Source organism: Amborella trichopoda, chromosome 2, assembly GCF_054954075.1.
Source record: "Amborella trichopoda isolate Santa Cruz 75 chromosome 2, AtrichopodaSantaCruz75HAP2 v2.0, whole genome shotgun sequence".
Lineage (NCBI taxonomy): Eukaryota > Viridiplantae > Streptophyta > Magnoliopsida > Amborellales > Amborellaceae > Amborella > Amborella trichopoda.
In genome coordinates, this window is record NC_142337.1 from 67484587 (window position 1) to 67506906 (window position 22320).

A 22320-nucleotide genomic window follows, 5' to 3' on the forward strand; every position below is an offset into this window, starting at 1 on the left:
AAAATGCTGGACCTGAATTTGTCTAGCTGACCCTAATTAGTTGGGAAAAGGCTTCGATGATGATGATGCTTGTAGCATTTTAGGCTCAATCATAAGGTCAAGTGAAAGAAGAAGACCTCAAATCATTTTCATTTTATTAGCAGCAAAAACTCAATGTTGACTTGCAGTTGTGCTATTAGAAATGATAAATTAGGATCAACACAAGTCTGAGAAAAAGGGTCCGGTTTTAGTTGCGCTGCTATTGTAGTCCACAGACTACAACTATGGACTGAAAAACCATCAGATGTGAAATGAATGACCATGTCAAGATCGTGAAATCGGCAGTCCAGATCAGATGTTGAGAGGAGCAGCCAATCCACATCCAAGATGGGTTTTGAGGTGCGGATGTAGTTGCATTGACTGCAATCGAGGTTTTACTGAAACATTTTCTTTGGAAGAATGGCGTACTTGAATTGAACAATTAAAAAAATTACATCACTAACATGTGTGGTTCATAATCTGGACCTCAAGGGATTTTTTGGAAGCTGAATGGTGGAACCCTGGTGGAATGCTTCTTTTACTCTTTCTCATTGCTGTTTAAGTCCACAAGGTTGTTTGTTGCTACCAATAGATTCAATTCTAAATACAATGTGTATGAAGTGTTTACGGTTTGAGTCCATTATGTCATTTTTTAAGTTTATGAGAATCATTGTTTGTGATTATCATATTTGATGCTCTATAATTTCCTTAATGGAAATCCTTTTTTTCATGCAGGGATGTTATCCAGAGCAAGTTGGAAAATTTGGGACAGGTATGCATTTCCTCGCTTACCTTTTTTATATTAAAAGGAAAAAAATTAATGGATTACATGAATCCTGCATTCTAGCGCAATTGACAAATATTGATTCCTACCATATGTAGTTTGACCAAAATACCCCTAATCATTCTTTTTGATGATCGAATGGAAAATAGACATGATCTTTCTTATGAATATAATCTTCCAACATCCTAGAGAGCTAAAGATCCTTGACAATGGATTGCTCTCTTCTTTTCTAGAAGATAATTAGAGACCAGGATATTTATTGTTGTAGAGTAAGAAAGAGGAACCGTTGCATTTGATGAGAAAATTCCCTACTTGAATCTGTCCAATGTGGTTTTGTAGGAGCTTCTTACTACTATAGCGTAAAAACCAGAGATCCTTTGAAGCATGCTTTGAGCCTTGTAACTGTTTTCAGTGAGGAACCCAGGAATCAAAAGGCACAAATCAGAAATCCTTGCTTCTATAGTTCTATCTCACCAACAAAGAGGAAAAAGTCCTGTATTTTGCAGAGAGAAAAGAGATACTGACTTTTCAGAGATAAACCACCCACTTGGATTGAGATTCAAGCAAATCTATGACCAAACACTTCAAACGTCAGAGCAATGTCACCATGAGCTTCCCATTTTCTTCCATCGAAAAATCCCAATCCAGAAACCTGAAATCCAATTTCTTTTGACAGAGAAACGACATCCACTTAGCTTGAGATCCAATGAAAACACTAAAAACCCAATTTATTAAAACCACCGAACTCTTTCAAATCAAGCAATCATTGTGTCTAAACCATGCCTTAACTAAAACCTGTATTATCCCCTCAAAACCAGTCTTCGGTCTTCCTTATTCTCTCCTTTTCGTTGTTCATTCCTCTTCGTTGCAGGACAGGCGTTCACTGGTTAAAATGGCAACGTAATTGAATAGTCTCCTTAAGTTTGACAAAAGTACCCCTTGAAAATGTATTAGAGTATTTTTTAGAAGGGTATTTAGGTAAAAATTTCCGGTAACCCTTGTGTCTAAACATAACACAGGAAGTTGGAGGGTATTACCATTATGAATGAGAGAGAGAGAGATCCAAAGATCTACTGCTGTTGGTCATTCCTTTTTAGAAAAATATTTATATATTTACATCAAAGTCATTCTCAAGTTAAGTGGTCAAATTTCAGTAAACTGTTTAAAACAACCGAGAGAAAATGGAAAATAATGTTTGGGAGAATTACCAAAGAATGTTCTTTCGCTCTGATCGCAACTTCCTCATCATAACTGAATTTGATAGCGAGATATGGCTTCTATATTAGCTCTGTGCCCTGAGTATTATGAAACATTATAGCCTTAATTGGGCATTCTTTGTTCTCTGATCCTTGCCCGTGACTTTATACCTTCTGTTATAGTAATGTGAGTGGTATTTTAATGTTTAATAGGTATTTGACGGGCGAGAAAATTCATTGGAAGTTTCAAATTGCCAGACTAGAAACCGTTCTGGCTCTCAAGCAATGAATTCTCCAAGCCAGGCCAACATCAACTTTAGGTCTCAAACAGTGGCTTCATCAAGTCCGAGCAAGGGCAAATCTGGGGTTCAGACATCATTGGACTCGTTTCTTAAACGTTGTCGTGGTAGTGATGGTAGCGAGGATGATCATTTAAAACCAAAGAACCCTAGACTTTGAACTTTTTAGGAATGTGGAGATAGCTGTATATATGCCATTTTTATCCCTCATTTGTTAGAGGTCCTCTTTGTATAGTATCACTTCAGGACCTGGTGTTGAGGGAAGTTAGCAAATAGCCTTATCTTGATCTCTTTTGGTTTTTCTATCAAAGTGCATGGAAAACTCTACTGAACATCAGGGGAAAGGATATGTGAATAGTGATGAAGACCGATCTTCAGTGCACGCATTGTGTGTGTGTGTGTGCGTGTGTGAGAGAGAGAGAGGAGTAATGGTGATGAAGATTATGGGTCTCATTTTCCCTCTTATTTTTCTTTTGAAGGGAGAGAAAATACTTGGTTTTTCTAGAAATTGGGTTATTCTGGACCTCAATCTTTTTTTCCTCTTTCTTCTTTGGGTATTATGTAATTTAAATGTATATAGGAAAAGTATAATTTAATTAAGATGCATTTCACCAGACCAAGGGGCATTTTGTAGAAACATATTCAGCCTACATCAAAGTGGGTATAACATGGGATAATTATGATGTAATTCTGGAGTTTTGGACTTATTTTTTTTATATTTCACTATTTCGTAATCCGGGTTCTTGTTTATGGAAGATTTCATGGTGATGTAATTTTGGACTTTTTTATTTTATATTTCACTATTTTCGCAATGGTTCTTGTTTCTGGAAGATTTCTGATGAATAATGGATGATATTTATCTTAAAATTAAGCGGTTTTGCATAAAATGCAGGTGTGTTTAGCCAAGGGGCTTATTGCGTTGAGCTCTCAGGTAAACACTAAGTACTCAAAAAACCACAAAAAGGAAGAAGTAGAGCTCTCAGGTAGAAAGAATATTTGTATGGACTTCGGAAAATATTATTAAAATGGCTAGTAATTGCTTTAAAACGATCATTTAGTTAAAAAAAGTGTAATTCGAGGACTTTGTCAATTAATAAAGGTGGTTGTCAACTATTTTGTTAAAAAAAAAAAAAATCAAAATGTTCCTTTTTAAGGTTTGGAAGCTTAAAAATGCAGGTATACTCTTATAAAAATGGGTATTCTATGCTCCCTCAGGAGCAATAAGTGTACGTGTACTCTGTCAGTTAGAAGACCTACTTAGAAGCTTTTATTTTCAATTTAAAATTGTGGAAACTTTCCAGTACTTAGATCTCGCCATTTAAGATTCACCATTGAAGAAAATTGTGCTGTGAAAAAAGTGCGGTTGGTTCGGATTTAATTAAAAATATAGTTAAAAAATGGTGTATGTATGTGTATTTATATTAGGGAAAAGTTTATATAGAGCGTAGACTTTAAACAATCAAATTTGAGCCTACCTCAAAAATTCTATAAGAAGAGGTTGTTTTGATGCCCAAATATCTTCAAATTGATATCTCGACATCAAGATGCATGGACATGAGGAAAAAATGGATTTCATGTTTTGAAAGTAGTATATTTTGTAACACATGTTTGGGCCGTCAATCTTTAAGATTTTAAAGTTTTTTTAGATCCGTTGATCTATACTCTTTTTGAAGTTTTAAATTTTATAAATAAATGTAAAAATATATTTTAAGGCTATTACAAAGATTTCCAATATTGAAATCACATTATTCGATACTATTTGAAGGTAGGCTCTAATTTGATTGTTTAGAGCTTAGGCTCTATACAAACTGCATCCTTTATATAAAGCCCATTGACCAGTAAACAATAAATTCTAGTTCACATTATAAGTAGTCAGCTAAACAATTTATATAATAACCTATATCCAAGTAAGTTTAGTATGATACCTTCAATCCCAATGAGTCATGACTAACTTGGCTCGTAAAAAAAAATAAAAATAAAATAACGATTCTTTTAAAAGGTTCTTTAATTAAAGAAAAATAAAATAAAAATGGTGTATGTATGTGTGTATTTATACAAAGCCAATTCATCATGTTAAGTTTTAAGTAAACAATAAATTCTAGTTCACATTGTCAGCAGTCAGCTAAAAACTTTATATAATAACTTATACCCCAGTAAGTTTAGTATAACTCCTTCAATCCCAATGAGTTATGAACTTGGCACGTAAAATAAAAAAATAAAAAAAAAAAGGATTATTTTAAAAGGTTCTTTTAATTGATAAAATATGACAATAATTTTTTTTGAGAAAATATAGATCGTTAAGGATATTTAAGAAGGGTGGGATTTGTATATAGTTGCCACTTTAAACAATCAAATTAAAGTGCACCTCCAAATTTTGTCATGAGATGCAATTTTAGTGTGAAATTTTTTAAGATCTCTAATTATAAAATTTTAAATTTACAAAATGATTCAAGTCAAGTAGACTTATAAACACATGAAAATCTTCAAAATAGACAATCCAGATCATGTATTGCAAGATGTATTATTTTTAAGACTTAAAATTTCATTTTTTTTCTCCATATCCAAACATCTCGAGGTTGAGATGGTCAACTAGATGTTAGCAACTTTTTTGGAAGGATTTTAAATGTGCACCTTAATTATTCATTTTAAAGTGTCAACCTTATAAACTTTTCCATTTAAGAGTCACACTTTCGGTGTGCTATTTGAAAACGAGTATTTTCTAAAGAATGATTTTGAATGGAGTGTTAGTAACCATATCATTTTGGGTTTCGAACGCAGAATATGCAGGGCTAAGTTTGTCATTTGACTCAGAATATGCAGGGTTAGTTTTGTCATTTGGCTTTGGTTACTTGAGTTTAACCAAATTATGTAAATACACTACTTTACAAGTCTTATAAAATTAGGTTTGAAACTTTTGGCATGTGACTCTTTAAGTGGGACGAAAATACGAAGCTATCCATGCTAGTTCAAAATTTTAGAGTTTTTTGTATAAAATAGGAGAGAAATTATTTTGCTCACACTTGTGCGGGATGCATGCTTAGCATCCGTTCCGGCCATTTACTGCTCGAGGGACTCCTTATGAAAACATTTTTACAACGGTTACTCAAAAAAAAAGGGGAGGATTTATGTGACGGAACTATCTCACTTCGTTGATCGAATATTTGATTTGGCAACATCTATGATTTTGAGGCTATTCGATCATTTTGAATCTAGTTTTTGTTGCATCAAAGATGAAAATGTATTTTAAAGCTATCACAAAGATTTCCAGTATTGAAACTATATTTCTTGATACTAATTGAAGGTAGGCTCCTCTATTGGATCCATTAAATGTTTTTACAACGTTAAAACAACTTTTTTTGAAGGATTCTATATGTGCATTTTAATTTTACATTTTAAGATGTCAACCTTATATAAACTTTTCCTTTTAACATAACATCAAATCAAATTTCAACAATTTCATTAAATAACTAATCAAAATGGTTTTGGTATTCCAATGTGAAGAAAGGAGATGGGTTTCTAAGGTAGATATTATTCTCAATCTTCAATTGTTTTTTAAAGTTAAACTGAAAGGACAATGGACTTCACCTTTGAATGGGTATGTTAAGCTCAGCGTTGATGGAAGTTCTTTTGGAAACCCAGCCCAAGTGGGGTGGGAGGTGTCGTTTGCAATTCTGGGGTGCTATGGTTTTCACTTACTTTGGGCCTTGTGGTGTCGTTCAACCTAATGATGTTGAATTGATGGCAATATAACAAGGACTAAAGCCTTTGAGAGAGAGTGGTGTGCTGAATTTTATTGAATAGTGAAAGGGGATTCCTTAAATGTCATAATTGGTATATTAGAAATAGCAAACCTCCATGGATTTCTGATTTTGAAAATAGTGCATCTTGTAACGTATTTTTGTATTGTCAATTTTCAAGATTTTCAAGTTTTCATAAATCTACTCAATTTACACTATTTTTTAAGTTTTAAATTTTATAATTAAATATAAAAAATATATTTTAAGGCTATCACAAAGATTCAAAGTATTGAAACCACATTTCTCAATACTATTTGAAGGTGTGTTTTATTTTTCTTGTTTAGAGCCTCGACTTTGTCCAAACTGCACTTTTTATATATTATAAAATATTATTTATAATATAAATTTTTTTATATATTATAATATAATACATATTATTATTATATTTGTTAATGAGTCGTAACTTTCTCCAAAAACCCAGGATGCCTTTTATTCGCTACTTTCCTCAAAAAAGTAGTGAAATAGAAAAAAACTAAATTTTCTTTTACTCCCGATTTACTGTTCCCAAACATGTGAAAACCACGTCACAAGTACTACGAGAGAGTGTGAGATTTTCCCCTATTTTATTCGTTATCAAACACCTCTCAGTCATTCCTCAGCCCTCTCCCGCCAATCGCAACTGTTCCACGTGTCACTTTGCTGATGGTCTATCTGATGCCACGTGGACATAACCAGGAGCTTCCACTACTCTTTCACCGCTCTCCTTTTATCATTCCCCCAACAAAAGAAATTCTTTCAAATTGTAAATACCAAAATCTCTCTCTCTCTCTCTCTCTCAAAATGTGCCCTTTGAGACCAGGGCCTTCTCCTCCTACACCCACACTTTCTCTCTCTTCCCCTCTCTTTCTCCCTCTAAAACCCCTCTCCCTTTTCTCTCACCTCCCCAATTTCAGACCCAAACGGTACCACATTTTCAGACCATGCTCTTCTCTCAAGGAAACCAGGAAAGAGGCTTCACAGAAGGTTTCGAGCGTTCCTCCTAACCTTAGGATCGAAAAGGCCCAGAATAGTGATGAAGAGACAGAGGAGAGAAAAAAGATTCAGATTGTCAATGAAGAGAAAGAAACTGTGGAAGAGGACAGTGGTGGAGAGACTGCTTTGAAAGGAACTGTTTTGGCTGGGGTTTTGCTTGTTGGGGTTATCGGCGGGTTTGGATCTGTGGGCTATATCTATCGCGATCAAATTAATGCTTTTCTTACACAGTTCTCAGGCTTCATTGAGGGTAATTTTTCGGATTTTTTTCCTTCTTTTAATTGCCATTTTGTCTACTAATAAGTATTCAGCAGATGATTCAGATCATGTTAACTTAGAAAATAATGACTTTGGATTTTTTTTTTTTGTGGAATTCTGTTTTTTTTCTTCTCTTTTTTTGTTGGTACATTTTGAAGTTTTGTTAAAGCTAGGAGTGTCTCTTTAAGAAAATAAACGGACAGATGGTTTATGTTTGAGATCCATCAATTTGTTTACATATTATGAAGAAACTATGCTAGTTATGCACTGGGAAAATTCTTCAAAATCATCTCAATGTGATCAAATATTCGTCACATTCACAACTTAGATTTCTGAATTTTTATTGTTTGGATTAGGAGGATGATAAATGTGTGGGATAACTCTCATAAAATGATTCCTAACACAGATTATGGACCAGCTGGGTATGCTTTATTTGTGGCCGTTTATGCTGGATTGGAGGTGAGATTGCATTTAGAATTGCCTGCAATTTTTGGTTCTTTGATTTATATATGGTTGATTTGGTCCATCTTAGATCAAAATGAGTGTATTATAGGGAAATTTGATAGAATTTATGGTGAACAAGCATTCGATATTTATATCACACATCAGCCCAAACAAATTAGCAAGCTTCTTTTTTTCTACCCATAGTGACATCCACTGATACTTAAACAGTTGTAATGGTTACACACACTAGTTACTGCATAGACCATATTCGAAATGAGGGCTATTCACAACTACTGCAGTAAGGGAATCTCTTATTTGAATTTTCCTCTGTTGCAATCTCTGATCTATTGCCGACACAACCTCTCAGAATACCTCCCATGCCCGAGGGCTCACTCAATCTTCACCAAGGATATATCATCAAACTTGAGCTAGATACCACCTTTATTGGGGGACCCAACAAAATATAAGCCTTAACCTAGGGAGCTTCTTGAATGCCATATGCTTCGGACTCCATATTGATCAGAAGTTGAGAACCCAAGATTACAGTGTGCCTGATTCTATCGCATATATCCTCTACAGTCGTGTATATTAGTTAAAAGATTTGGTTATCACAATCCCTTCAAATTCAGTTAGATAACTAGAGGACTAATCTTCCAGGACAAGTTTATCCTCTAAAGTAAACTACTCAATCAGCTGCTGGTGAATATTGCATGTAAACACTCCGTTTGATCCAAATAATTTTAAAGAGAAAGAAGGTGAACAAGCAGCTCAATAAGAGGTGGCCCATTATGTATCCATCTCCTTTGCACTTCAGATGAATGTTTTTGGGAATCGGAGTATCCTTTGAGATTATGTGACTAATGTTGTGACGATAAAAGGACATCATCTGCATAACACTCCATATGAGGTGGCTTGAAGCCCTCCTCTGAAATAGGATCCTATAGAAGGACACCACTATAGAATCACGATAGCATCCTGTTTTACATGTCAAGGTATGTAAACTTCCTCAAGCTCCCTATTAATTAAGACCTTGAGATTTCAGACCCACTTGACCCCTTTTTTCACAAAATCATCAACACTGCTAGGCTAAGTATAGTAGCATTGTCATGCTTGGAACTTGAGCTTGCAGTGCCCCAAAGTTAAGTGTCAAACCAAAACTTAAATCCTTTTCTCAGTCCCTTCCCCGAACCTATTCATACATATCAGCGAATCATCTTGAAACTCTCTGTTGGCTTGGATCACTGAAGGTCCAAATATTGTCTGCTTGCTGAAGATGGGCTACCACAGGATTAGTGGAACCAACCTTGAAACCTCTGATATACTTGGTTGCTTTGTCCATTAGTCCAGCTTCTGTGATGAATAGGATGGGGTGGTGTTTGGCAGGCACGGAAGGGTATATGGTACACTCTTGAAGGAGACCTGGGAAATGCGCTCTCTCACTTTATTTCCGTCCTTGCTGAACCCCATGGGGACCATCCTATATACTGAGGAGTCCCAGTCGAAGTGATCACATACCTTTTCCATAACGACCTTGACATGATTTTTATAAATTTTAATTCAATTCAAGGTATTACATGGATCATGTTTCTTTGTTATTGGTGCTTTTACATGAATCACATTCATTTATATCTTTTTAGAATTATATCTTGCATTTTTCTTCACCCAAGGAATTTCCTTCTTTGGACAAAATCAGTTATTGTGCCAAACTATTGTATACTATCCATAACGAGTTATTGGAAAGAGAAAAGAAGAAGAAGACTATTGATAATGAGGTTTACTTCTTGTTCTTTTTTTTTTTTGTGAATTTCGGGGACTAATGTATATCATGCTTTATTACCATTACACTGTTACTCAAAGTTGTTTCAAATTATCAAACTCCCATCTTGAGATAACCTCGAGCCGTTAATGCAATATCTTGCAGGTTCTTGCAATTCCAGCCATTCCGTTGACAATGTCTGCTGGACTTCTGTTTGGAACAGTTACAGGCACTATTATTGTTTCGATCAGCGGAACGGTATGATGGTTTGCAAAACCAGGCGCATTCTTCACTTAGAGTTTGGTGTAACGTCCTATTGTATCGTCTTTGCTGGGTTAATGTCTACCTTATTGAGGCACTTGTATAACTTTTCAGGTCGCAGCGACAGTTGCCTTTCTTATTGCAAGATACTTTGCTCGAGAACGGATTATGACAATGGTGGAGGGAAATAAAAAATTTCTTGCCATTGATAGGGCCATTGGTGAGAATGGCTTCAAAGTTGTTACTCTTCTGAGACTAAGCCCTTTGCTCCCATTTTCTCTCGGAAACTATCTCTATGGATTGACCTCGGTGAAATTTGTTCCTTATGTTTTGGGCAGGTAAGAATATTTATTTATGTTATCATCAAACCATCTCTCTCTCCCTCCCTCCCTCCCTCCCTCCCTCCCTCCCTCCCTCGTAGTGATATATAATCAAGTATTTAAGTTTAAACTTTAATCGTAAATTTGCAGTTGGTTAGGAATGCTTCCTGGAACTTGGGCTTATGTCAGTGCTGGTGCTTTTGGCCGGGCCATAATTGTAAGTTTCCTCAGCCTCTGTACTGGTTGTTTGCTAGATTTCCTTCTATAGGCTACATTTGTCTCCTTAGAACTGGTTTCCTCTAGGAAACTTTCTTGCATATTTCACAACTGTCTTAGAATTTCTTCTCCCTCAATATTCTCCCTTCTTTTTAGATCACTGTCAATTTGAGGAATCTTTATGTATGCTTTTTATTTTTTATATATATTTTTTAAAGATTCTGCATTTATGTTGATATTATATGGAGGTTTGGTTTCTTGGCTCTTCAATTTTATCTATTATTATTATTGTTTTATTAAGTTCTTAAGTTTGTTTCGTTTTGTTTAATCTGAAGTTTGGTTTTTTGGCGACTTTTAGCAAGAAGAGTCAGATGTGGGTTTGCCAGGTGGAAACGGTCAGTTAGTGACTCTTGGACTTGGCCTCTTGTTTACCGCCATTGCTGCAGCTTATGTCACACAGCTTGCAAAGGTAACATTTGATACTCAATGCTTATGATAAATTTTGAGAAATAAAGCAGAAAATATTGATATAATGGGCTTAACATATACTGTAAATCTGAATGGGGAAGATGCAATTATCATCATTTCGATTTATAATTCAGCCATTAGAAATCTGATATGCCTGAACTCCTGGGTCTCTGAGCAGTATATTGTTGAATTGTTGAGAAATGGCCAAAAGGATAGGTGTTCTGAAAGATATATTTGATTCTGCCAAACAATTTTGAATATATCTGAATTTTAACCAAAAACTTGCTGCCTAGCAGGTATTCTCACTGAATTATGGCCCAAACTGTATAGCTATAGTGTTAATTAATGGTTTTTGATATGTGATGAGTATTTTCTGGTAAAAAAATGGCCATAAGACACTGATTTTGCTTTGTGTTCCAATTTTGGTGTGCAGGATGCAGTAAAGGACATCGATGAATAAGACAAAAAAATAAGGGCTCTGCTCTAAATTTTTCTTATGCAGAAAGCCAGCCTAATGTTGGGTGTATATAGATCATACTAGGTCAAGTCATTGTTATTGTAAATTGGAACTGTAATCAAGATAAGTATTGCTGATTATTGCAGCTGTTAGAATACCCCTGTAATTGTATTTGTATCCCATAAATATATGATGTTTTACCCTTCTCTCTTTCTCTCTTGTCCCTCTCTCACACACGCACACACAACAGCACTAGTTTTTTATTGCTATTATAGATACCATTCATTGGATCAATTAATAACCGCCCTATTTTAAACTGCACTGATGGAAGAAGAATCATAATAAAATGGAAAAAGAATTTATGGAAAACGACAATAACGTTATAAATATAGTTAAAAATGAGATGAAAGCTTGTTTGTGAGTTTCCTCAGCTATTTTATTAAAATAAAAAGTTTATATAAGGTTGCAATCTTAAAATATAGAATTAAGGTGCACTCAAAAATCCATTATAAAAGGTTGTTTTAATGTTGGACATCTCGACATTGAGATGTATGAATTTAAAAGGTAAAAAAAATTTCGAGTTATAAAAGTAATTTATCTCGCAACACATTATCTAGACGGTTTATTTTCAAGATTTTCAAATGTTTACGGATCTACTTAATTTGAACTATTTTTTAAGTTTAAGATTTTATGATTAGAGATTAAAATAAATTCTCAAGCCATCTTAAGAACATTTGATACTAAAATGATATTTATAATAAGATTTGGAGATGCGTCTTAATTTGATTGTTAAAGTTTGCAACCTTATACAACCACACCTTTTATTAAAAGAAAAAGTTTACATAAGGTTGCAAATTTCAAATAAATAATTGAGGTATACATAAAAAATCCATAAAAAAAAAAAAGGTGGTTTTGATGTTGCCTTCTAATTGATCATCTCGACATCGAGATGTGTGAATATGAAAAAAAAAAGGATTTTGGGTCCGAGAAATAATGTATCTTGCAGTACATTATTTGGATCGTCTATTTTCAAGATTTTCATGTGTTCATAGATCTACTTTATTTGAACTATTTTTAGAATATAAATTTTATAATTAGAGGTGAAGATAGATTCTCAAGCCATCCTAAGAATTAATGGTACCAAATTTATATTTATGATAAAATTTAGACTTATGCCTTAAATAAAATTTATGTTTGGATTGTTTAAAATTGTGACTTTATGCAAACCACACCTTTTTATTAAAATGCTATCATGTTTTATTAAGAAGTATCCCCTGGTTTATATACCTGAATTTTATTTATTTACCTGGTGTGGTGTGAGGGGTTTGGTAATTGGGTTTAATAAGTTGGGACAAATTACTAAATTGCCCCTTATTGTTGTCAGTTCCAAAATTGAAATAAGAGATATTAATGAAATGCATAGTTTAGATTTGGAACTTGGAGCAAATAAGAATTTTTTAATAATTCACTGTAGCTAAGTTATTCAAGTAGCCATACTTGATCTAGATTCCGGACCTAGAACATGTGTTTTTCATTGAAATTTATTATTCTTGGTCTCGAGCTCAGAACAAGCAACCGTGTGCTTTGTCACTAAATTTCCTATTTATCACTTTAGGACCTGGGGTACAGGTAGGAGTGTTTAAGTCTAGTGCCACATTATCAAAATAACCCTGATTATTTAGGATTACAAATCACGGAATGAGGCATTTCTTGGCAAACATTTGAGGATCTACTTCAACTATATTATCTTATTAAAGTAGCAAATTTGTTGATGAATTTGCTGATTTAACTAGTGATTTGATCTTTTTAATGATATTTTCTCAAGAAAAATATCACTTTAATTATATTATTTGATCTTTTTAATGATATTTTCTCAATAAAATTATCACTTCAATTACATTTTTCCAAGATCATATAATCCCCCTTGAGTCTTGCTGTGGAGGGGCGTTTAGGGTTCCTCCCTTCCAAGTTTGGCCCCAAAATAAACCAAGTTGATTAAAAATAAACTAAGTTGAAATATGGTTTTTTCGAGTTCAAGTCATGCAAAATAATCTATCCTTCCTATAATAAGTATAATAAGTACACCGATTTCTCAAATTCTTTTAAATTGATACAAAATTAGTATTACATTAACATATAATCATTTGATCAAGGCTATTGATTTTTAGTACAAAGAGGTCACAATCATTTTTTACGGTCAGATTTGAAAGTAGATGGCTAGAGATTGTCCTAACGATTAAATTTAAAGTTAAAATTAAATATTTTTTTTTATCTTTGTGACACATCCCAAACTGTGAAAATTAAAATCTAACGGTTGAAATATAATTGTTATCTCATTCTCATTACACCAAAAACAAACAATATTGTAGTACACAAATCCCCTCTAAAACGGTCCTCTCCCTCTGAGAAGGTATGCAATTGATTTAGGGTGTGGTTAGCATATGGCATAGACTAAAAACTGAACTCTAATTCCAAAACCTGAAGTAGAAAACCCCTTAATACACTTGAAAATCTATTTCGAAGATAAAAAACCTTTCATAACCATCACAGTTTTAAGTCAACAATGATGCTTTCACGGATCTAAGACTATCATAAAGGGTATTTTTGTCAAAAAAAAATGCAAACAATTGAGGAAAGGAGTATGGATGAGGTTTTGGATATTCTGAAGTTTATTTTTTATATTATTTTTTTAAAAAAGATATGCTTTTGATAATTTCCCTAAAATTAATGGCCTCGTAAATAGTGGGCATCTAACAATTTTGGAAAATAAGTTTTAAAATATATTTAGCACCGGAAATCTAGCCATACAATTGTTTAGGTCGACAAGATCGATTTGAAAGTATATTAGACTTCCCGATTGCCTCTTCAAATTGAGATTTGAAGTACCGCTTTATTTTTTAATGTAAAACTTAGGCCTTCTATTTTCGCCCTAAATTGTCTGTATCACCTGAAAGGGTGCTAACATAAATAAAACCCCAAAAATAAACCCCTTCATCATCTCCCGCAAAAGAAGGATATGCATAATATGCTCCCAAGGGAGTATATTTTGTCCCTCACTTAAAAGATTACTTGGGTGTTTTTTTTGCTCTTTGAAAATTGGGAAAGCACCTAAAAAAAATTAGATGATTATTTTTTACAAATAAAAATAGAATTTGAGTTCTTTTATACTTAGATCTCGCCTTTGAAAAATTGGACGGTCTTAAGACAATATTTTTTTCTAGTACATGGGAGTTTAATTTGGAAGTTGTTTTTATTGAGGTTAGTATGTGGATTGAAGAAATTACATACCAAAGTAAGAAAAACGTGGGTGGAGTGTTTGTAATTTTAATGAAATGAGAATACCGAATGGTAATTGACCCGGCCCAATAAGTCCTGAGAGTACTCTATATTGGGGTTTACCCTAAGAAGTAAATAGACAGTATACTCATATAGGAGTATAAAATTTTGTGTGTGGTTTTATAAGGCCGAGATCTTAATATTTTGTGCAAGGACCTCTCTCAGTAGTATTCAGTGCTCAAGGACCCCCATCCCTCTATAAAGAAGCTGTTTTCTTATTACGGCAATCAAAGAAGGCCAGTTAATCTGCCATTTCCACAAAACCAGAAGAAACCCTAAATACTTTGAACTGCTGTAAGTGTGTACTTTTCGACCACCATTATATCACCCCTATCAATTCTCATGTGCTGCTTCTTATACGTAATAGGCTTTGATTTTTGTTTTTTTAGTTGTTTATCGTTTATTTAATCGTCTTAATTGTCATGCTTGAGTTAAATGATTTCTTTTTTTAATTCATAGAGGCTAGTTATATGTTCCATTGCATTATTATTTGCAGCATTTTGCATTTTAAAGAAGCCGTTTGTCTACAGGGTTACTTCATGAAAAAATAATAATTAAAGATCTGTTTGTCTTTTATTTTGAAATCATGCTTGAGTTATATGATTTCTTTTTTTAATTCATAGAGGCTAGTTGTATGTTCCATTGCATTATTATTTGCAGCATTTTACATTTTAAAGAAGCCGTTTGTTTATAGAGTTAATTCATCAAAAAATATATATATATATATATATATATATATATATATATATATATATATATATATATAGAAAAATTGTTTCATGTGGGTATGTGGTCCAGAAAGTGTAAAGCATCCATCTTAAAGATGGATGCAAGTAGGTCTTCCATCTAAAAACAATGGAAACTAACGGTCCAAATATTTTCTTACTAGAATTATTATTTCTAGTTTTTAAAATTTATTTATCTTTTCATATTCATGATCTCCATGTTAGAGGTTACATGTCCTTAAAATTAAGTCCTAATATCCATCTCAAAAATAGATTTATTAAGAGGCCCGCATTTCTACATATGCGGGCTTGGCCACATAGAAACCAGGTCCATATATATATATATATATATATATCATTTGCTTTTCTGAAACATTGTGATTAAGTGGGGATAAAACAAAAATAATTTCTCTGAAACTGAGTGAAGATTGATCATGCCTTACATTTTGGGCCAGATAGTATCTCACTTATTTCTCCAGCCTTCTAATTTTTCATAGAAGATCCAGAAGCTAGGGTTCATTCCTTTAGTTGTGTATGAACTCTTTGTTATTGTCTTTCAATAAGTAATTTTATCATGGGGTTTAACTATTTTTTCCCTGAGTCGAATTTGTCAATGTGTTTGAAAAAATGTTTCTGGGAATTTTAGTCTTGTAATCAGTGTTTCAAGACTCAGCTGATGTCGCTTGGACTCAGCCGAGTTACTCGGCCTCTCGTATTAAGTTTATATAGTTAAGTTGTCATTTCTGGGACAACAAAATGCTGGGTGGCGTTCTGGTTAGCATGTTAGGGGCCATTTTGATTGGGTTTCGATTCCCCACGGCAACCACTGCACATTTCTGTTTTTTTTTTTTTAGCCCCTAGTTTCTTCTTTTTTTTTCAACCCACCATAGTTCAAAAAAAAAGGTCATTGTCACAAGGATCGAACATGAGACAATATACAAAGGGGCATCTAAAAAGGCGGCAAACTAACCAGCATGCCACTGGACATTTCTCGTAAGAGAGTACGACCCCTGCGCTTGGCGGGCTCAAAAAAACTTTGACAACAAGTGAAGTGGAACCTAAGACTTCTCATCTATACACACAGGGAATCACCGGTCCTTCACTCTATTCCATTTGAAACTGTTCTCCAAAGTATATCTATATAACCTTTAATTTTCGTTTTTGTCTCTTTTTAAAAAACTGTACAATCCAAGTAACTCGCCTCAGCCATGGTCCGAGTACCTTGGCTGAGTCGTATTTCAGAACACTACTTATAATTATAGTTATTAGCGTTGATAAACTCATGGGAAACAAGCCACAAAAGGAGAAAAGGAAAAAGGAGAACTAGATAATTAAAGACATGAATCAAAGTGGAACCGAGCTTTGATTGCTGAAGTTGAGGTAATGGATTAATTCTAGAGAGAAGGGCTTCCATGGATACAATGAGCCATTATTATTATTTTTTAGACTGTCAGTGCATATTCATGTTATAGAGATTGGACATTGACATAGTAAGACTAATGAAGTTGCCCTAATATTTGGTTGTATTAAACTTTCTACTTATTACATGTTAATTTGGAGAAATTCTTTATTCAAGCTTGACTCTTTTTTTCTTTGTTATAGGCGCGCTTATTCTCCAGTAATTCTTCCACATTCAATGTTTTAGTTAGGGGGTGAGCTTATGTTGATGGGAATCTTTTGAAATCTGCACATTCTGAATGAAGATTGGGCTAATTTTGTACAAATCTCCCAGTTCTTCCCAAATGCAAAAGTATTCCAATGTGAACTCTAGAAAGAAATTATTATGGGGGTTCAGATGCAAAAAAAGATAGCTGATCCTTGATGGACCAGTTAGTTGCTTCTCCAAGTGCTTGAAATGGCAAAAGCTCATAAATTGCACACTAGGCTAATTCTAGTTAATCATCTCTTGATTCTTGCAAAGGTGTCTCATTACTACCTAAGATGCGGTGGGAATTTAAAGCTATAAACTAGAGGGATTTATCTGCAATATTGCATTATCTGTGGCTTATTTTATGTAATGGTAATATTATCTAATCTAAAGTGAGGATTTCCTGTTTACATGTTTTGTGTCTATGAGCTCAGGAAGTTCTTTAGAGGTTTACAGTGATGGCTCTGAGGCGTTTATTTGGATTTTCTGATGGTGAGCTGTCGAGATCTGATGCAAAACCGTGTTCTCGACTAATGAGGCACACAGCTGCTATTTTTAGTGTTGGTGGCGCTTTAGGGTTCTGGACCCTTTGTAGACTACATTATGGTTAGTCCTATTCTATCTGTTTTTGAAATTGAATTAAAACCACAGTACAGAGCACGCGAGCTTTGCAAGTGCTTAAGATCAATTCATTTGCTTTCCGGGGTGAGAAGTCATATGGATCAACCAAACCCAGTAACTAATGGGAAGGTATATAATAAGACCGTTTATCTTCGGTTTAGGAAGGCCAAAATCACCCGTACGCATCAGATGTGCAATTGGGCAGGCTGGAAGCTTGCTGTTGACCTTGCTCAATCTGAGAAAATCTTTTTTGAACTTTCTGTGGAGAAATGACACATGCGAGGTGCCTGACTTGATATCTGAGGCTAGGGATGATTCAGACCTTCTTGTAAATAGGTTAATGGTCTTATACAATCCCATGACTAATGTATATATTATTTGAAAATTTCTCTAGAATATCATATGTTTTTGTTTAGATGATATCTTCCTTAATGTGATGCTCTTTTCTCCCTTACTTCTCATTTTGCTATGATTATTTTATAGTGAACAATTTATTTGTAATGCCTATAAAAATTTGCAGTTTTAGGAGCAATTTATTTGAAATTTCATTTTAATTTTTTTTTTGATACCGTTAACATTGTATTGATGAAAGAGAGAGGTACAAAAAGTCACCGAGAGGTGACCAAAATGAGAAAGCGAAAAAGATTCATTTTAAAATTTATACAAAATTATTTTTACTTTTTTTTTTTTTTTTTTTGCATTCTGTAAGTCTATACCTTCTTTGTTTATTTCCATTTTTGCTAGAGATATCACAAAATTTTCAAGTGAAACCATATATAAAAAAAACTTCCTGTTACTTCACTTATCAGAAGAAAATTGAGTATGCAATCATCTTTTTGCTTGCGAGTGCTAACAATGAGCCCAAATAGAAAATAACCGGATGTTATACTTTCTAAAACCAACTGATAATATCAGACTGAGAATCCTTTCTTATGACCATCATAAATGCATTTGGGGAATGATATATTTTCTTGGGTTGGTGGACTGAATGCAGGTCCCAGAATAACAGTTCCAAGGTCTCTAAGGTGGGCAGGTTCTGGAGCAATCGGCGTAAGCTCAACCACTGCACTTCTGGTCCGCCTTTTTAGTCCTGAGTGTGAACCTCAAAACATTGCTGCCTATGAAAAGAAATAATGAGACGACGTATGTTTTTATGTTCTGTTAACTAGTCTTTGTAAGGATTTCAAGTTTATATGTAGTTTTTATGATCTCTATTAAATTACAATATTACCATAGAAGAGGGTTGGATGGGTATGGTGCCATGGAGTCTCTAAATTAATCTATTGGAAAAGTTTCTGATACTAATTTTTCTTTCTTTCTTTCTTTCTTTCTTTAATCTTGTTTCCAATGTGTTGTTTTGTATATACCAGTTGCTCATCTGTAATGTGCGATCGGGACTGATCAAATGCATTTCCTATTGCACAGTTTTTGCTATGCTGATTTCTCATTTATTTCCTCAATTAGTTTTGTACATTGTAGTTTTCAGCCCTTTGGATTTTAAATTTACAGGCAATATGGACTTTCTATTTTATTTTTATTTTTTATTTTGTTTTATTTTTTATTTTTTGCCTTTTTTCATATTCTTTGAGCTGCGGAGGTCTACACATATGAGCTCACTTTTCTTTGGTTAGATGGCTTTGTTCAAAGTTTATTTCTATTGTATTCAGAAGGCATGTCATATCATTCATAGTTAGAGATGGGGGGGCCGTGGTCAATGAAATTTTTTGAGTTCTTTCAAAGATGAGGGTTTTATTAGAAATTGAGAGAACTGATAAAGTTACTACTAAATGAGTAAAAAGAAAAAAGTGAAATAAGATTATTAAAAGGATAAAGAATTTCCATCCTTTCTGCATTGAACTTTTAAGGTCTTCAAAAGTTTTGCATTTTTCACATTTCATTGAAATTTATCCTATTTTCATATTTAAATTTGTTTTCTTAGAATGACTTGGAAAACAATCAGTAAAATTGGGGGAGATTGTCACAGTAGCAAGGGAAATATTGTATGGAATCATGTATGGAAATATTGTATGTTATGGCCATGCATAACATCAAGTGCCCAAGCATCCATGTGGATATCACCACATCTTAGTCATCTCGAGTGTGCATTCCTAGATTAAGTCCATGAGCAAGTCAATGATATCTCTATTAGGGCACTATCTAATCTATTTATGAAGATTAGGAAATTAGGTTGATGTTTGACACGGATACGAGGGTCATAAGTGCTAAGCCTTTCAGATGGATATGTTTGTACATTATTTATGTATTGAGAAAGGTAAGATTTTCATAAAATTAAAGCACTATTATAGTGATAATTTATCCAATTTTTTAGAGAAAAATAGCATAAGCTCTTGTTGTAGACTCATGACTTAATTGGATTTGAAGGCTACCTGTAAATAAAAGGAAGCAATTAATATTAATATCCACATCTATGAATTGAAAGGTCCAAATGATCAATTATGCAATCAGTTGTTAGATTCAATAGGTATTCAAATGGTTCATTGAACAAATTGAAACCTTTCTTATTAGATGATCATAATACTTACCAAATATCAAAATTCGTGAATCAATATTGTTGATCGATGGAGGAACGATAGCACCATTTTTGTTCAATAAAATACCTAAGTGGATGGTGGTGGTGGTGGTGGTGGTGGATTGAAACTGAAACAAATCCATGAAAAATATATGATAAGGAAAAATGATATTTAATAAGGAATCGTAGTCTTGGGAGCTGTATAGCCAACTCCAAATTGTTGTGGTTGTTGGATTGGAACTGAAACAAATCCATGAAAAATATATGACAAAGGAAAAATGATATTTAAATGAAATAAGAATATTAGGAGTTGTATAACCGACTCCAAATAGTTATGATAAAGCTTAGATTGTGTTGATGAATCGTGGAAGGCACATTTTGGGAATAAAATATGACGTATTTATTCAAAAAATAGGGACTTGGAAAAGGGAAAGAACACGTTTTTGTCTAGGTGAAACCGCTACAAGTGGCACTGGTTATGAAAGAACTGGCAAACTTATCACAGGCTCTCCTAAGGCATGCAGCGGTAATTTCAAAATCCTGCCTCCCCATGCATATACCTGCTCCTAGCTGCATCTTTTGTTCCTGTCTTCGAAATTTAACTTGTACTTCCATTCATTCATAATTTGATTTACATGGCTAGTGTTCTGTAAAGAATAAGCCTATCTACACAAGGCTACATAAGCCTATCCACACAAGACTACAAAGGTTAAACCAAGTTACTACTAACTGCAAAATTTGAACCAGGTCACTGCTGCCGAAGGCTTGGAAGTTCTGTTCTTTTGATACATCGCATGACAAAGGCATCCCGTTCTTGTGGTAGAGAGTAGGGGTGGCAATGGACCTGACCAGAGGGTAGACCCCATCTCGAATCCGGGTATGGATTTAAATTTTGGAACATAAGGTCCGGGTTCAAAACCTGGACCTGAATACTATTCGGGTCCAGCCGTACCCGACCCGAATAATATGGGTATATGTTATATGGGTATTCATAAATGGTCCCGATACATTTATTTTTTAGGAATTTTCAGTTATTACATAAAACAATAAGGAATATGGGTATATGTGGGTATTCATAAATGTTGTGTAATATTGTAAATGTTGCAATAATATGAGTATATGATGGTAGGAAAAAAAAAAAGAAGAAGAAGAAGCTTTTAGTCATAGGGTGGCAATGGACCTGACTAGAGACAAAGACTCGACAGGTCCGGGTATGGGTTCAAATCCGGGTCCAAAACCGGGATCCAAATATTATTCAGGTTTGGGTCTGGGTGGACTCAACCCGGTGGCCAACCCGTTGCCACCCCTAGTAGAAAGGAGGAAAATTATCGCAAATATACTTTAATTTAAGCTTAATTGGAAAAAAAACCCCAACCCTTCGTTTATCTCGTTTACATCCTTTTCCTCATTTTCAGCTTTTTTTTACCAAAATGATCTTTATGGTACTCTTACTACCGTAATACATATCATTTTATACAGTATTTAAAATACTGTAGTAACTTCAAGTAATATTAAATACCGTAGTAACTTCAAGTAATATTATGATACTTTAAGTACCGTAAAACTCTGGCCATGATCGAAAAGCCAATTATGGTACTTTAAGTATTGTAAAAGCTAAAACCCATCATACGAAATTTTAAATATTGTAAAAACTAACCCATCTTATACGCCATTTAAAATGCTGTAAATTATTTTCTCATTATGTTTATCTATTTCATCTCTAATTCTTTTTATGTTTATCTCTTCTTTCACTCTATAATTCTTTTTAATATTTATCTCTTCTTTCTCTCTCTAATTCTTTTTTATCTCTTCTTTCTCTCTCTACAATCTCATCATCGTTTCCTTAGATAGATCATGTCCTCTGTTTTGTATAGCTGAAGTCAGTGTTTGATTACTCTCTATAAGGAAATGATGATGAGATTGTAGAGAGAGAAAGAAGAGATAAAAAAGAATTAGAGAGAAAAAAAAGAGATAAATATTAAAAAGAATTAGATAGAGAAAGAATAGATAAACATAAAAATAATTAAAGATGAAATAGATAAACGGAATCAGGTTTACGACATTTTAAGTGTCGTATAACATAGATTAGTGTTTATGGTACTTAAAATGCCGTATAAGGGTTAGTGTAAGTTTACGGTACTTAAAGTACCATATAAAATGGCTTCAGTATTATGGTACTAAAAGTACCGTATAAAATTCCTTAAGTATTACGGT

At 33.8% G+C, this 22320-nt stretch overlaps 3 protein-coding genes across 8 annotated transcripts in view; all 3 read left to right on the plus strand.

Annotated features, from left to right (window-relative positions):
* The window catches only part of CHR18 (chromatin remodeling factor18), a 43297-nt gene extending 40188 nt beyond the window's left edge, over positions 1-3109 (plus strand). For all 4 annotated transcript variants that reach the window (XR_016050288.1, XR_016050289.1, XM_020664791.2 and 1 more), the window contains exons 29-30: positions 754-790; positions 2212-3109. Coding sequence is in view for 2 of the 4 variants with exons in the window: in XM_020664791.2 (XP_020520450.1) it covers positions 754-790; positions 2212-2457 (283 nt within the window). In the remaining 2 variants the exon portion in view is untranslated. The remainder of the gene's footprint in view (positions 1-753; positions 791-2211) is intronic.
* Positions 3110-6866: 3757 nt separating this feature from the next.
* Positions 6867-11452, plus strand: LOC18430138 (SNARE associated Golgi protein family). Of its 2 annotated transcripts, XM_006840300.4 has the most exons (7): positions 6867-7316; positions 7731-7783; positions 9690-9782; positions 9900-10123; positions 10256-10322; positions 10680-10790; positions 11223-11452. In XM_006840300.4, the coding sequence occupies exons 1-7, from the start codon at positions 6875-6877 to the stop codon at positions 11247-11249; spliced, it is 1017 nt and encodes a 338-aa protein (XP_006840363.1). In that variant the 5' UTR covers positions 6867-6874; the 3' UTR covers positions 11250-11452. The 2 variants fall into 2 exon arrangements, with proteins under 2 accessions (XP_006840363.1, XP_088715791.1); XM_088859665.1 differs by lacking the exon at positions 7731-7783.
* A 3280-nt stretch (positions 11453-14732) lies between these two features.
* LOC18430137 (40S ribosomal protein) lies at positions 14733-18881 on the plus strand. 2 transcript variants are annotated; one of them, XM_020664755.2, is made up of 4 exons: positions 14733-14876; positions 16910-16959; positions 17390-17561; positions 18571-18881. In XM_020664755.2, the coding sequence occupies exons 3-4, from the start codon at positions 17414-17416 to the stop codon at positions 18708-18710; spliced, it is 288 nt and encodes a 95-aa protein (XP_020520414.1). In that variant the 5' UTR covers positions 14733-14876; positions 16910-16959; positions 17390-17413; the 3' UTR covers positions 18711-18881. The 2 variants fall into 2 exon arrangements, with proteins under 2 accessions (XP_020520414.1, XP_006840362.1); XM_006840299.4 differs by lacking the exon at positions 16910-16959.
* Positions 18882-22320: the final 3439 nt, after the last annotated feature.